Here is a 16972-nt window from a genome sequence, read left to right on the forward strand (position 1 = left end):
ACTTTAACATTTATTGACTTTGGTATTCTACTCCGTTTAACCGCCGGACGGTATCAACTTGTTATTCGTTTTGCTTTTTGCTTTTTCTTTTTATCTTTTTATTTTGTTTGTTTGGTTGGGGCTTCGTTTCCGTTTCCGTCGCCGTCACCGTCGCCGTCGCCGTTTGCTGACCTACTCGTCTGTTGCCCTGACCCCGCGTCTCGTTCCTTTCGTTGTACTTTGCCACATTTCTATCTAAGCGTCATTTCAATTAATTATCTTAAATATCTTTCATGCAGCTTTTGCTTATAGTTAACTTTAGTCGGCCTGTTAAATAAATGTTCGTCTGTTGTTTCATTTTGTTTGGTTTGTTTGTTTGTTTTTTAGCAATGTTAAATTTTATTTGATTTTTTTCTCGTTTCGTTTTGTTTTTTTTTTTTTTTTTTTTTTTTTGCAAAACTCGCATAATGCTGATCTCTTTTATTTTGTTTTTCTTTTAACTAGTTTTTATATTTTGTTTAGGTTTTTTGTTGTTTTCAATTTTTAATTTAATTTAATTTAATTTAAGTAAATGTACATTACAATTACAGTTACAATTCTTGTTAATTAGAGGAATTGCGGGGGTAGGGAAGGGGCGTGGAGAGTAGGTTACGGTAGGGTATTGTAGGACAGGGTATATGTTAGGTTTGTGTGTGTTTGTTTTAGTTTTTTCTTTCCTCAAAAAAAAATATGCTTCATTTTCTGATTCTGTGTATCAAATAAACTTTTTAAATATTAATTACGTACATTACATAAAACTTGGTATAAATACAAATACATATACATATACATACTACGTAGGTATGCCTGTGTGTGTGTGTGTGTGTGTGTGTGTGTGTTTGGGTATGTATATCGATATATGCACGTCCTGCTTTCAAGAAGTGCGCACTAAGGATTTACAATTAAATAATATACGGATATATATATATAGAAAGAGCTTTCGATAAATTACAACTAGAACACGCACACACGCACAACTTGAGAGTGTGCGTGTGTGCCAGAAATGGTTTAGCAATTACCTTGCTTGCACAGTTGCAGCTACACATTTATTTCCACATTTCACATTTCACATTTCACAGTTCACATTCAATTTAAATAATATATTAATAATAAGAACATACACAGAAATAGTCTCAACTTTACAATTTTCAATGAGCTCGAGTCACTCGCTCTCGCTTGCTCTTGCGCTTGCTTTTTCTCTTTCATATACATCTATCTCTCGCTATCTGCCTCTTCCATTTTCTCTTTCTCTCTCTCTCTCTATATATATATGTATATATACTCGTGTATTTATGTTTAAAAAAAAAGATTATTATTACAAAATAAACATAGATCGTTTGCCTAATGTAGCAGCTAATACAAAATTACAATTGCAATTTATAATAATAATAATAATAATAATAATAATAATATATTATATATTTATAAAATAATAGTTATAAAAAAAAAAGCTGGTATATAAGTAATCTGTATACAATATGTATTCCTTGTGGCTGCAATTTGGATTGTGTATTTGCTTGTGTGTGTGTGTGTGTGTGTGTTTCTGTGTGTGTGTTGAAGCCCTACTCGGAGTCCTGTTCCCGCTCATCGAAGCCCGCCAGATCGACCGTTTGCAGCATGCCCCGCGAATAGGCATACTCGATTAGCGCCAAGTGGCAGAACACATATTGATCCGGCATTTGTATGGAGTAGGCGCGCTGCGAACGTATCTTCTCAACTGTGCCGCGTATGTCCGCCGTGCCCACATCCTCCAGACGTGATATGCAGATGTCCAGCGTAATGAACGTGCCTGAAAAGTGGCAACGATTCGAATTATTTACTCTCATATTCCAGGCGCCAAAGAGGCTCAACTCACCGGTGCGACCAATGCCAGCGCTGCAGTGCACCACAATGGGCGGACCGCGCACATGACCAGCCCAGGTATCGCCCAGGGCGCGCACCAGTTGCGCCTGCTTGTCGCGCACCTTCTGCAAGAAGTTCAGCATGGCCATCGCTGAGCTGGGCACACCATAGTCCGGCCAGCTGGTGAACTGCCAATGTGACACATTGCGAATTTCGTCAGTCTAGACAGAGCGGGACAGACAAAGAGATGTTAGAGCGAGACAGAGAGACACGGGTTGACTCGATTTACCTTTAGGTTTCTCAATTCTAGGGATGCAACGGTGTAGTCCTCATTGCTCTCGACGCTTATTGTTCGCACATGGTAATTGCCAAAGTCCAAGGAACTATCTTCAGTCGGCTCCCAGTATTGGCCGCACTTAACACGTCCGCGCTCCATAACGCGCGTTGTCATAACTATAACTAAGCAATGTTGTTCCCAGATCATGCGCCAAAAGTCCTGGGATGTCTTTGGTAATGGACCTACAAGGCAAGGCAACACCAGAGAATACATTAGTGGACTCTAGGGCTGCCTGAGTCTGGGAAGCCATAGCAGTGTCGCCTCATCGATTCGTTTTCGTTTTCGTTTCGTCGGCGACCCCCGCCTTACCTTGAGTTGAAATATAGGCATTCTTCTGTTTATAGCCATCAACAAAATTGGCATTTATATAGTCGGACAGCTCGTCCTCGTCCTCGCGAGCCAGCACCACGCGACTGTGATCGTAGCAGAGGACATCTGTGTAGCGATTTTTGGTCAGATTGTTGCGCATGCTGCAAGAACAAGGGGAATGCCACAGACGTAAGTAGGGATTGGCACATTGCTTGGGTCGGCTGGACTTGGGCTTACCGCGCATGCAGGAAGGTGCCCTCGGGCGCCCGATTCCTGATGTCCGCATACTCTTTGATTAGGCCCTGGCGTCCGCGCTCGCGCACCATTTGAACGATTTGGTCGATCGTTTTGGGATCGCCCTCCTGTCCTGCCAGGCTGTCATCATCGCTGAACCCGGATGAGGCGCTGCTTGGCGGATTCTCCGACCAAAACTCACCGGCGCTGCCGTTGCTGGCAACGCCAGTGGCGCTGCCATTGACAGCGCTGTCGGCTGTCGTCGCCGTTGTCGTTGTTCCTGCTGCTGGGCCCCCTGCTGCTGTTGCTGCTGCTGCTGCTGCTGCTGTTGTTGCAGCAATGCCACCTGCAGCTCCGTTAGTCTGCTGAATGCCGCTGGTATTGAGCTTGAGCAGAGCACCAGCCGTAGCCGTCGCCGCAGACGCACCTGTCCGATGACTGGGGCTCAGTCCGTTAATTGTGATGTTCTCGTTGGGTTCCGATTCCTCGCTGCTGCCACCGCCGCCGTCGCCGCCGCCCGTTCGCTGCTCCCCGCTAACGGTGACGACTGTTGTGTTGCTTTCGGCCAACTGATGCACGGCGCTGATGATTGTTGCTGCTACGGCGCTGGCAGCGCTGCTGCCGTTGGTGAGCGGCGTCGCTGACGCTGCGGTCGAAGTGTTTGCTGCGTTTGCTGTGCTTGTAGTTGCGGCTGTCACGCCCACGCCCACGCCCACACCAACGCCAACGCCCACACCGACTATATTGGCAAGCAGTTCGTCTTCACGATTCGTCATCGATTTGCGGCAATTTAGCAACCATGTGGCGTGATCGATTTCCAGCGTGCCGCCAAGATGCACAGGCAGCGCCTTGCGCGGCACGTGCAGGCTCAGCTGCGGCACCGATACAGTGAACACTCGTTCGCGCAGCTTCTCCCGCACAAACAGGCGAAGTATCTTGAATGGCGCCTTGAACCACAGCGGCGCCGTCACAATGAGCACTTTCTTCAGCCGTGCCGGATAGCCGCCCTAAACCACGTCGCATAGAGGGAGAGAGGGACACAGGAAGAGACAGAGAGAAGGGGGAAGAAAAGAAATCGAAAATAATTCCATTAAAATATTGTTTCTTGATTGGCCGAAACGATTATTGAATCTTAATTAGCTAGAAAATTACAATACGCAGTTTCGTTTCTAAATATAATTATATATATAGATATATATCTGTATTGCCAGTGCACATACATATGTACATATAGATGAGTGTGTGCTTATTAAATTTTTATAGCTTCGGCACTTGCGCACAGTCTAAGGTCATCCTAGTCGACAGTCGACCCACATACACCCGCATAAATAATGAATGGAATAGGGTATACACAGGTATATATACGTATATATATACCTCTATATACATATGCCTATCAGCCTATGTTCAGCTGGGCGTTAAATCCGAGTTCGTTTTATATTTCTGAATAAGTTCAGCTTGACTTGACTTGACTTGAGTTGAGTTTTTCTGAAGCTTATTCCAAAAATAATTTGAGATTTATTTCCGTTTTATTTATTTTTATTTAGGTTTTAATTTTATTTTCCTATTTTTCCAATTATTTATATACATATTATAATTGACTTTATTTCTTATGCAAAATTAATTTAGTGAAAATTTAAATCGAAGCGTGAGCAGATCGAATTGGCCGTGTGTTGCTATACTCTATAGCATTTTAATAGTCAAAGAGAGTTGATATAAAATATATATATAAATATAAATATATATAAAATATATATTACTTTATATATATATAATACATCTATACAAATATATGTTTATATATATAATACATATATAACAATATATATAAATATATATACATATATTGCATCTAAAAAATAGATTAGTTTAAATAGATTCTAATTGTTAAGGTTTCAAAGACATTCAAATGGGCTTATAGTGTAGTCGTCTAGCATTCGATTTCCGATATATATATATTTTTTAAATCTCTAAATAAGCAATTTCTTTGATCATTTGCAAGCTCTAAGCTAATGCCTCACTTTAGTTCCTAAAAAAATTTGGTTTTCTCAACTTTCTTGTTCTTATTTGGTTCTAATTGAAGGAATAAAAAAATCGAACTGTTTACGTGAGTATTTAGAAAATATTTGAAGATTTGAAGTTGGAAATTGCTGACAAAACTTGTCTCTTGTATAGAGAATCTTATTAGAGAGTATGAAATGTTTCCCAGCCATTTTGAGCAGATTTTTTGCATATATTTAATTATATTTAAAGCAGTTTGATATATGAATTATATAGAAATGTAAGCAGCATGCTGAGTCCTTGGCAATTCATGAAAACTTGAATGGAATATCTTTCAAGTCAATATCAGAATTGTTAATGCAATTATTTCTGCTTAAATATACATATATATATATATATATATATTTTTTTTTTTAAATTATACTTTATCATGAGAAATAATCACAGGTAAATTTCAGTTGCTCGTTTTCTTCTTTCATTTCGTGCTTTCCTAGTTATTAGCGCGTTGGCGTTCGCGCGAATTTGACGCACGCATCATTGTGCGTGGGCGCGTGCAACGCACATAACCTGTGTGTGTGCGTGTGTGCTGCTCTTTAATTAAATGTAATGTTAACTGAAGCAAAATCATCCAGTCGAGCAAATTTTATATGAAATTATTGCTGCTGCTGCTGCTGCTGCTGCTGCTGTTGGCTGATGCCGTCTGCTGCGACACAACCTTCACCCAGTTGGGAATCTCATTGCGGCCATTTCTCAATTGCCACAAAACCAAAAAAGAAACCAGTAAAAGTGCTCGAGTGGGGCGTGCAGCAAGTATATATCGAAGTTTTTTGAGGATTTCATGGAAATAGTGAACTCGAATTGACTGGGCTAGATTAGCCCGAGTATTGATACTGATCAATTAGTTGTAGTCAGTCAATCCTTTAGACAATCGGATTCGACCTCTTTTGCTCGTTTACAGGGTATTTAGAGCAGCGTCAAGCAGCGCCCACTTGGCCCAGCCATTTCCAGTTGGCGCCGGCTTTTATCCGTGTCAACGGCGTTTATACGTCGTTTATTGGCAAATCTCTCTCACTCACTCACCCTCTCTCTGTCTGTCTCTGTCTCTGTCTCTCTTTCTGCCGCTCTCTCTCGCACTCTCTCACTGCATAGCTGTGCATATGCAGAGTTATATAGTATTTATTTGTGGTTACATAGGTAAAGCGCAACCAGCAAAGTTATTAAGGTCAGCAACAGCAAAGCAACAGCAACAGCAACAGCAACAGCAGCAGCAACAACAACAATTGCAACACCTACAACAAGTGCAGACAAACGTTTATTAAGAGCAGCGGCAACAATTTAATTGAAATATCTGCGAGCTTCGTGAATGGTGCATTTTGTGGATTTGTTGGAAACATCGAGTGATTGCTTTTGGCCATATTTGGGAACTGAACTCGACTCGATTTGAATTGCTATTGAAAGCGCGCTGCTAATTGGCAATAGAAATTCTGCTGCAATTTCTATTTTCGTAGTTGGCCATTTTCTAAGCCAACTGCCAGCAATTTGTTCGCTGCGACATAAAGGTTTCCAGCGTTCCACTTTTCCAGCTCCTCAGCTTTCCACGTCTGATTTGCAGCTTTTTACGACTGCTTCACGGAGGTTTCCTTGCATTGCATCATCATCAGCAGCAGCAGCAGCAGCAGCAGCAGCAGCAATATTATAGCAGCTCCTATTATTCTCTTCTCCCTTTTTATTTGACATTTTTATGCTCGTTCACGAGTCGAAAAAGAGTTTATTGGTTACGAGAGACTAACAAAGACTTGAAACTTGGCAGTATACAGACTCATACATAAATAATGTATAGCTTATAAAGCTGTGGCAATTCAGGCAGATCTGCAATCTCATTATTCTAAATAAAGAGTCGCCCTTTGTTCAGTTTATCTATAGAATTAAGAGATCCAAGATCATCCAGTTTTGAAGGCTTTGCATTTAAAAACTGTCTATGGATATCAAGAATACATTTAGCTGCAAACGAGTATTGCGCTGTCGATTACGCCCGACTGCTGCAGCCACAGTTGCAGCTGCATTCTGGTGCGGCAAAGTAGGCAACACATTCAGCTAAAGCCCCCGCCCTTCCCTGGCCCAGCTAGAAAGGTACTCGAGTAGACTGAGAGTGAGTGTGTGTGCGTGTGTGTGTGTGTGAGTGTGTGCTGCCAGTGCTCGCAATGTCACAACTGTTGCGGCTCTTTGACCCACACGGAAACTATGCAAAATCGAAGCCAATTTGCATAACAACAACAAAAGCGAACGCAAATGCTACAAATGTGAGTTGGCTTTTGGGCACGAGTCAAAGGAAACCAGCAAAAGAAAACGGGGCAAAGCGAGAAGCTTTGCGCTAGTCCTGCGTAATTTGTTGTCCTTGCAACTATGATTAATATTATTATTATTATTACTACTATTTTTCTTGCGTGTGCTGTACAATAACTCAGATTTTATTGCAGCTAGGAACACTTACATATATTCATATTATATATATATATATATATATATACTCTGATGGCTTTACTTTTTATAACCTGAACCCAGTGAAAATGGAAAATGGAAAAATGCATATAACAGACAGAAGGAAGCGTGGCAGAGACATATATATTCCTGATCAGGATGACAAGCCGTGCAAGTTTATCTTCAGCCCATTTTCTTATTATCGATAAAAATCGATCATTTGTAGGTTTCCATTATAAATACAGAGAATTTGTAATTGGAAATTTGGATTTTGAATACCTCCTTTCATCCCTCCAAATTCACAAATCACGAATTTCAACTACTGTTTAGGCAAATACAAGCAAATTGAGTTCACTAGGAAAGTTCAATAGGAAAGTTCATCTTGAAGAAATGTTATTCGATAGTCGCTGAGTCCCTGTTTCTTAATTGAAGAGGGAAAAAGAGGCTTACAAAGAAAAAGAAAGAGAGAGAAAGAAAGCTAAAGCTATAGCCAGCTCATATACTATAGCAAGTTGTTACAGTAGTCACTGAAGAAGCGAAATTAAAGTCAACTTTAAGCTGAGCAAAACCCATATTCGAGCACCTTTTAGGGAACAGTCTGCATTTGCGAAGGCTAGCATACCTTATAATCATAATAGAGAATCCATCAACAGTCCAAAGCAGATCTTGAGAAGATTTCGATAAGCCGCAAGATTATCAGCTGACTAAGCCAATATGCTGTCGTATTGGCCTGTCTATTAACATACATATACGTGTCTATATACATATATAAACATACGTATTTATCATGGCAATTTATGAAAGTCGAACGCAAGGCCAATAAAAATAATTAAACCGACTTATTAGCTTGTTTCGTCAGTTAGACTGTGCGTGTGCTGGTGTGTGTGTGTCTGTGTGTGTCTGTGTGTGTGGGCGCATAATCTGACAAAATTAAACACGTAATAAGATACAAATATTGTTGTAATAAGCGGCATAATGACGCACCTGCCCCTAATAAAAGCAACGACAACGGCGACAGCAACAGCAACGGCAACAACAACAACAACAGCAACAACAACAACAACAATAGCATCAAATAAAGCTACAAATAATAGGCTCACACACACACGCACAACTTCTGGAGCTGTTGGCCAATTGCAATTGAAGTTGAAAAAGAAAGTCAAGTGAAGCCACAGTTTACCCTTGAGCGTACGCCCACGCCCACGCCCATTCCCACCTCATTGCTTCGAGCGAGTGGGAGGGAGAGAGAGAGAGAGAGATGCTGCTTCGAAGTTGAAGTGGTCATGTTATGCACTCAATGCCTAACATCACTCGCTCATTACGTGCCTCGGCATGCGACTCGACTTATCATTGTTGTTGCCACATTGGCACGGGCTAAGCAGAGGTAAGAAGAAAGTGCTCAAAAGCCACTTGAAATAGAAACAACAGCAGCAGCAGCCCAACTTGAAACCTCATCCATAAGCCACTTTTCCATTAAAGCAAGCCACAAGAAGCTTCGCTTTCTTAAGAATGTATAAATTGTCTATCAGACAGAAATATTTTCATAATTGTCATCAAAACTTTGCAATTTTAAGCCGCAGCCAACTTAACAATGAAGTGAACTCTGGCAACGCCGCATTTTTCTTTCTAGCGCAAATACTTCAGCTTTAGCTGATTGTTTTATATATTATTTTAGAAGCATTTCTTTAGCATAGGAATAAGCCTATGGCTGCGTAATACCCTAAAATTTAGAATTTATACAAAATTATTTACGTACAATCCAAAATATCTATAAATCAAAGACATCGATATTTATCGATTTCGTTGGAAGTCCTCTGGCTTACAGATAAATATAAAATAGACCGAACTGATTTTCTTCAAATACTTCTTTCATCGTGTAAACCTGCTCTGCTAGCCAACGACAATATTTACAGGGTATTTCAAGCTGAGGCGCCAACTGAATTTGTCTTCTGCTTAGGAGCTACGCGTAGGCCATCAAATGGATTTCTCTGCAGTTCTCAACTGACAACGGCTGCTTTTGCATGCTGTCAATACAGACGGCCCAAAACAGTGGCCAAAACAATGAGCTGGCCAAATGGCGACACATGGGCGTGCCATATGAAAAAGTAGAAAACTGAAAAACAATAAAAGCAATAAAAAAAAAAATTGTAAAGAAAACATTTTAACCAGGCAAAAAATACACACATAAACATATGTATATTTATATATATAGATAAATATATTTATATATAGATAAATATATTTATATATATAGATAAATATATTTATATATACAGATAAATATATTTTTATAGATATGTGCACGAATTCATGTATGTATGTGAAATTAGCCATGGCCAAAATTGGTAATGCGTTTTAAGCTTGTCGCCGGCTTTGGGCATGAAACGAATTTTGTTGTCGTCGGCGTTTCGTGGCCCCCCAAAAGGCAAACGCAACACGCAGCAAAACGGCAAAGCGAACAGATGACCAGACAGCCAGATGGATAAATAGATGAGATATGACAGATAGTACAAATAGCTGGAGAGAGCGAACAGCAGGAGAATCGAAGAATACAACATGAAAATTTGCTAGCGCACGCCGGATATCGACAAATTGACGCCAAGGTATATATATATATAAATATATATGCAAATTGTAAACAAGCAAGACTACTCTAGCGAGGAGTATCCGACGAGAAGATGCTGTAATAAGCATTTTAGCTTATATCTAAACACAGTCCGCACACTGACATGTCTGCATATTGAGCATGGGGCAGTTGGGGCTATCAGAAATGTGTCTCTATATCAGTTATCAAGAGCGAACATTGCTCAAAGAACTTGGGCATAATATCGACTTTTATCGATCAACACTCTCGATCTATAGAAGTACACGAAACGCAAGCTTAAGGCTAGTTCGAATCGTCTGTTGATTCTAATCAAGTATATACATATAATATGTATATATAGTATTTGCATTATATTCACAGTTTGCATTTCGAGTGGGTTCGACTAGCTATACTAGTTCCGTTTCTTTATTATTACTCAAAACAATTGTTTATTTAATTAATTTTTTGTTAATGCTGGGAAAGTTAACAATAAATTCTAGACCAAAGCTCTGAACTTTTATAGCTTTTGAAAGAGGGAGAGAGACTCTATATTTTATTAGTATAAAGTATAAAGTATAAAGTATAAAGTATAAAGTATAAAGTATAAAGTATAAAGTATAAAGAGTAAGGAAAACAGAAGCAAAGAATATTACAAATTGCTTATGAATGCAAAGCACGCACATCCTGCTTATCAGTTCAATTGTTAAACTTAGATAAAGCACGAATAGATATCTCCCATTTCGGTTGACTGTGCCTGAGAGCCGCTGTGGCCTGATCAGTTGTCAATCAATCACACCAAGCCATTTGCTGACCCATTCAGTCAATCAGTCACCCAACTCATCATTAGATCAATCATTTGGGGTAAGCGATAGTTCAGTACTCTTCAGCTAGTTGCTATGCCAGCCAGTCAGTCAATAAGCTCATCAGTCCATCAATCATTTGGTTAAGACTTTGTACATGGGCTAGGTTCTCACCCAATCAATCAATCAACCCAACAGTTCATCAATAATTTAGTTGGTAAGAGATAAAGCTAATATATATTTCAGTTATTGTACAGGGTATGTGCTAGTTAGGCCAATCAATCAAGCAGTCTGTTTATCTGGCCATCAATCATTTAGTTGGTATCTGATAAGACGCATATAGGTTCGTTTTTGTACAGGGTATGTGTTAGCTATGCACATTTGAACTAATTTGTGCGCCTGTCAATCAACCAATATTCATCCAAATTATTACAGAGTGTCTTTCTAGTGAAGCTCTTTTGATTCAGTCCGTTTTTTAAATCTTTTTACAGGGTATCGACAAGTTGAGCACCGAATCATTTGCTTCTATTGTTGCCCTGTCCACTTACTTAAGCTCCCACATAACTACATGTGTGTGTGCGTGTGTGCGTGTGTGGCTGTGTATGAATGAGTTAGCAACCGTAGCGAATGGCAAGCTAAGTCAACGCGTGGACATAAATCAAAAGCGTCAAAACGAACGCGCCAATGTCCAAACAGCTGTGATTTCATTGACTCTTTCTTCAACTGCTTCTTTTAGCCTTTTAGTTGTGTAGCTGCTGCTGTCGCTGCTGCTGCTGTGGTTGTTGCTTCGCAGTCATTTGGCTTTATCATACTTTGGCAAAGTGGCAGCTGCTTTTGTTCTTGCCTTGGCTAAATACCAACAAACCCGCAAGCACATAGAGAATGGCTAGATAAATACCCTTTGTTGGCAAAGAGTCTATAAATGATTATTTACATATATAATATATAGACATATACATATATATATATATGGTTTATAAAACAATATTGTCATTTATGGAAAACGTTTCTTTAAGGCGCATTAAAAATCCTCCTAAAAACTAGTACTAAAACAGCGACTATTAATAATAAAATGTTGAATTTAAGATATGTTAAGACTCTGGAATTTGATTATTGATGGAGCGTTGCCTATTGAGCGCCCAATTCCTAATCTCATATGGATATTATATATATATTGCTTTTTGTTTTAGGTGCATTTCTGTTCATTTGTATTTATGTTATTATTTATATATTATTATATATATATATATAAATTTTTTGTTAAGGATTCCACTCGTAACATAAAATTTTAAGCTTATCTAAAACGAATTTATTACTCAATGATTAATTGGCTTGTGTTGACAGCGTGCAGTGCGTGCTCGTGCTACGATTTATATATATAATATATATAAATATAATTGGAACAAAATTCTTTATTAATAGAAATTCCGTTGATTTGCTTACTATAATTTAACAATAAATTAAGAGCCTCATTGACCAAACTGAACTTGTATAAGATTAAAGTTTACTTTATAAATCGATTCGATTCTTTTAAGAACAAGCTCAACATTTAGGATAATTCCTAAGAGTTTAGTGAAAGCTTGGAGCTACTACATTTATATATATAAGACCTTCGAACTCTCTATTTAATCAATTAAATTGATTCATTTTTTTGTATAAAACAAGTAGGCAAACATCTAAAAAATTAAAAATGTGCAAATGCAATCAAAAATCAATTAGCAATATCTAAACGCAGTATCTTTCTTGCTCTATATACATATATATACATATATATATGTATGTATTATTATTATATTATATATATATTATTTTAATGTTTCTGCTTTGGGTACCTGAGTATTCGCTTTGTCGTGTTCTCTTTCTTTTAGACTCTCTGTTTAATAACAGCCATGTATTTGTTTAAGTATATATATATATATTATAATTCATATATATATATGTTCAGCTTATTGTTGTTCTTTTTTCTCTATTTTGTGTGTGCTTTGGAATATATTAACACAATTAAATCGGTTTACCGAGCAGCTGAACTGCACGACGCGAGCTTTAAGTTTTGTACAATTTCAATTGGCAATTTTAGTTTATTTGTTAGTTCAGCTTTGATTATTGTTGTTTTTTATTATTATTATTTATATAATGCGCTTTTCAATGTTGCTTGTTGTTGTCGGTTACACAATTGCTGCATCCAAAAAATAGAAAAAAAAAACAAAAACATTTGCAAATTGTAGCAGGCAAAAAAACAGCACAAACAAAACAAAACAATTCACAATGCACACGCTGCTCACAGTTACAATTACAGTTAGACAGCAGTCGATGGGGGGTGAGAGAGCGCGAAGGCAAGCGTGGGCAGGCGTCTCTTCTCCCTTTTGAACTTGTAGATACTTTTCTCGCTTATCAAACGTTGTTGCAGCTCTTATTGGATTTGGAACATATATAGTTAAGCAACAAATCGTGGCACTTGCAGCAGCATTTATCCTCCGTATGTAGATACACACACACACACACACACACTCTCTCATACACACAGAGAGACACAGAGACGGACGCACACAAGTGCGTTTCGTTTTTGCTTACAATTTTCTTTAGACAGTTGGTCACTTTTTGCAGTCACAGAAAAATACTTTTGAAAAAAAATGAAAGCCTATTTTGCTTTATAAGCGTATTTCTATAAATATTTGAATTTGGATTTACACAAATGTTAAGTGCGCTTCTATTTAGCTTGTTTTTCTTTTATGGCATATACTTTATTTAATGCATTGACTGTCTAACGCTCAGCTTTAGCTTCCTGCGCGTCGCCGTGGAGAGCTGAACTACGTCTATTTGCCTGCTGCTGGCTCTGTCGACGTCGTTGCCTGCCGCTGCTGTTGGCGGCGGCGGTTCACGTTATAACGGCAATACGCGACGCCAACGTCAGCGTCAACGTTGGGTTCTTGACGCAGGCGCGCTCTCCCACCACCGTCAACAAACAACAACAGCAAAGGAAAGTGACGAGAGCGAAAGAAAGAGAAAGAGAGCGAGCGCGAGAGTGAGAGTGAGAGAGTGAGAGAGCGAGAGACCGAAACTTTGTCTGCTTATGTGTGTTTGCCAGAGTGCGCTAAATGAGAGAGCAAAGCAACCCAGTGGCACGCTTTGCTATTGCTATTGCTTTGCGCTCACCACCCTGGTCAAAAATAAACCGCTAAGAACGACTAGGGTTGCTTTCGCTGCAGACCGCGCCACCTGAGGGTTGTTTTCATTGCTCGTTTTTTGTTTTTGCACGCTGCATGGTTGCATTTCTTGCAGCTGTCCGCTGGGTGGTTTGTACTTTTTGTGGGTGGTTATTTACCAGGGCTGCAAGCACAGTCGCGCGTAGCTCCAAGGAGAGAGACAAAGAAAACAAATCCGTTTTAAGGGTTGCCACAGCTGCAATACTCGAACACATGATCTTGGAACAGTGTGACCAACTCTAGCTGATTTATGTAAATTATGCACAGTTATTTAGCCTTGGTAGTCAACTCTTAACGCCTACATGGCTAACACCGTCTTCATGACTGTCAATGCGGAAGTGAAGCCAAAATTGTTTAGATTCAATTAAACTGAATGGAATACGTACACATCTAAATAAATATATTTATATATATGAGTGTGTATTTGTATATGTATGTGTATAAGTAATACAACAATTTGAGGTAGATTATAGCGTTGACTTTGAATTTGCATTTTAAGTTCACAAGCAACTCACACACACTTACACAGCCACATACGTGCACATATAACTCGAGCATTTGCGTCAATGTCAGACAGCAACAGCAACAGCAACAGCAACAGAAACAGCAAAAACAACATCAACAAACAAAAACAACAGAAAAGCGCACGTTGTAAAAATAACACAAAATATCGACGCAATATGCTTATTTAAGCCAACTGAGCAATGAATGAACACAAAACGTCTGTACATACATCTGTATGAGTGAGAGCCTAAAAATAACAATATTAATTCTATATAGTAGATAATTAAGTTGAGTTGAGTCGAGTTGAGCTGAGTTAAGTGCAGCTACCTACACGCAGACATACATAGATATACGTACATAAAAGCTTTTCTTTTTGTAATCTCGTTTGTGTTTAAGAAATGGAAGTTGAACACGAACAAACAACACTAGCCAACACAAAGCTTTTGCTACCGAGCTACGCGCGTTGCTTTCAATTGTCGTTAACGACAAATTTGTGTGGTGGGCTTGTGTGTGCAAGAACGAGAGGGCGTAACGGAAACGGTTGACGAGCCGGCACGACGCGCGTATTTTGTTCTTTCGTCAATTTCGAAACTTTCTTCGCCTTACGTTGGTTGCTGTCGCTTATATCAATCTATTACGTTCGAATAGAACTCGCCAACTGAATTAGTTAATCAAGCGAAAGATAGCCACAAGCGTCGGCGCGCGTTCGCAACGAGAGCAGCGCCGAGAGACGAACTGAGAGTGGGAGTGCACGAGTGTATGAGTGTGTGAGTGTGTGAGTGTGCGCGAGCAAAACTTTTGCTGAGAGAAGCCGCGCGGCACGCTAAAAACGAGAGTGAAAATGTGTCAATGTGACTATGCGTGCGTTCATCTGTACTTGTGTGCGTGTGTGTGTGTGTGTATGCATGAATGTTTACTGTTTAGCAGCTGTTGCAATGTGCCACGCATTAAGCTCTTTACGATCGCTTTCCAATATGCATGCAATCTTTGCGTATCTATCGATCAGCACACATAGATATCCGTCTTTAATTTATAGCATACTCAAGCGGTTTTCCTTAGCATTGACCACATGCCCATAAATTTAAGCACGCTGCGTATGCGTAATGTTAGAGACAGCAAGTGTTGCGCATACGCCACTGATACTAAGTTGTAAGCTGTGCGAGTGTGCGCGAGCGTGTGCCCGAGAGTAAGAGCTTGCTAAGCCACAAGCTGTACAGTGGCCTACAATCGATTTAACGTTGCCACTAAAACTAAATGATCTGACATACTATTTGCAAAAACAGTTTAGTTTAAAGTAAATGCACTAAAAAGTAGAAATAATATGCATCATAAAATTGTCGAGAACTTTGTGTCTTTACTTGCTCTTCTTTTTTTGTAGTAGTTTTGTACTACTGTGCAGTAGCTACTAACGAGAAGTACGGCAACAATAAACATTTCACACGCATTGCTTTACCTAAATTCCATTTCGTCTCCACTCTCTCTCTCTCTCACACGCACACACACTCAGTACTAGCACGCACATATGCGAGAGAGCAACGCACCTCGTGCTCTCAATTTATTTAGCCTCTCTCTGCTGCTGCCGCTGTCGCTGCTGCTACCGTCGCGACAGCGCGTCGCTGTTTGTTGCCCACGCAAATTATTTTATTGCAGAGCTTTTCGTTTTCTGTTGTTTTTTTTTTCGTTTCGATTTTAAAACATTTGTCGGATGCTTTTATATAGTTCAAGATTATATATACATATGTAAATGTGTAAACATTTTTGTGTTTTCTGTTATGTCCTGCATTAGTTCACCTGCTCCAGGTTCGAGCTTAGCGTCTGGCCCACAACCGGCCGGCGTTTGTAGCACTTTAGTTTGGGCATTTGTGTTTGTGCATATGTTACTTTGCATATCTTTGTCAGATTGGCAGTTATGTCTATATATACACACAGCTTTTATCTTTGTCCGTCTGTCTCTATCCACAGTCTGCATAATAATCCAGCAAATTCCCTACAGTTCAAGTGGCACTAAAGCGCACAGCGCGTCTGTACGTTACACACATAGTTTATTTGTGTTGTGTTTGTCACAGCTGGCTCAGCCTCAGCCTCAGCCTCAGCCTCGTATATGCAAATAGCATATAAAACTGAATGAAATGGAAAACAGGCTGCCTTACTAGCTACCTGTTGTTGTTGCCTTTGTTGTAGCCATAGTCAAAGCAGCACAGCAGCTGCCCTGCCATGTCTCCCTACCCTCACCCCCGCCCCTTGCTGCGCACTCCCTCGTTCGCCCTTACCCAGCTACGTTACACGAGAGAATGTTACGTCTTATTTGCGGATTCCAGCATTTGGCGTAGGCGCACAAAGGCAACGTTTTGACCGCCACATTGTTGTCCAACCTATATATATATGCGTATATATATATATGATATATATATACAGTGCATGCATGATATAGAAACGTTAGGGGCTGACATTGTTGCTATGCTGATTATAAAGCTCGAGTGCTTCCGCTGAAATGCTGCTTGGCAAAAAGAAAAGAAACAAGGATTTCCGAGCTACTCTTTTGTTGGCTCTTCCAGTGAAGCAGCGGAGCACAAGAACAAAATACCTGAAGCAGTTTGCAACTGGAATTGCCAGAACAATTCAGCAAAGAAAAGCAAAGCTTTTTTCTATGATTACAATCTGA

The 16972-nt window shown here is 39.7% G+C and overlaps 1 protein-coding gene across 5 annotated transcripts in view; it reads right to left on the bottom strand.

Moving 5' to 3' along the window:
* Positions 1 to 1449: 1449 nt before the first annotated feature.
* The window catches only part of LOC111592366 (tyrosine-protein phosphatase non-receptor type 9), a 45143-nt gene continuing 29620 nt past the window's right edge, over positions 1450 to 16972 (bottom strand). For 3 of the 5 annotated variants that reach the window (XM_023304530.2, XM_023304529.2, XM_023304531.2), the window contains exons 4-8: positions 2744 to 3747; positions 2507 to 2667; positions 2150 to 2379; positions 1874 to 2081; positions 1450 to 1807 (exon numbers count right to left, since the gene is read on the bottom strand). In XM_023304530.2, the coding sequence (XP_023160298.2) occupies positions 1581 to 1807; positions 1874 to 2081; positions 2150 to 2379; positions 2507 to 2667; positions 2744 to 3747 (1830 nt within the window). In that variant the 3' untranslated portion in view covers positions 1450 to 1580. Of the gene's footprint in view, positions 1808 to 1873; positions 2082 to 2149; positions 2380 to 2506; positions 2668 to 2743; positions 3748 to 13174; positions 13185 to 14667; positions 14882 to 16972 lie in introns of those variants that run through there. The other 2 variants (XM_030225932.1, XM_030225933.1) reach the window with 2 other exon arrangements.

Source organism: Drosophila hydei, unplaced genomic scaffold (genome assembly GCF_003285905.1).
Source record: "Drosophila hydei strain 15085-1641.00,03,60 unplaced genomic scaffold, DhydRS2 tig00008150-arrow-arrow-pilon, whole genome shotgun sequence".
Taxonomy (NCBI): Eukaryota; Metazoa; Arthropoda; class Insecta; order Diptera; family Drosophilidae; genus Drosophila; species Drosophila hydei.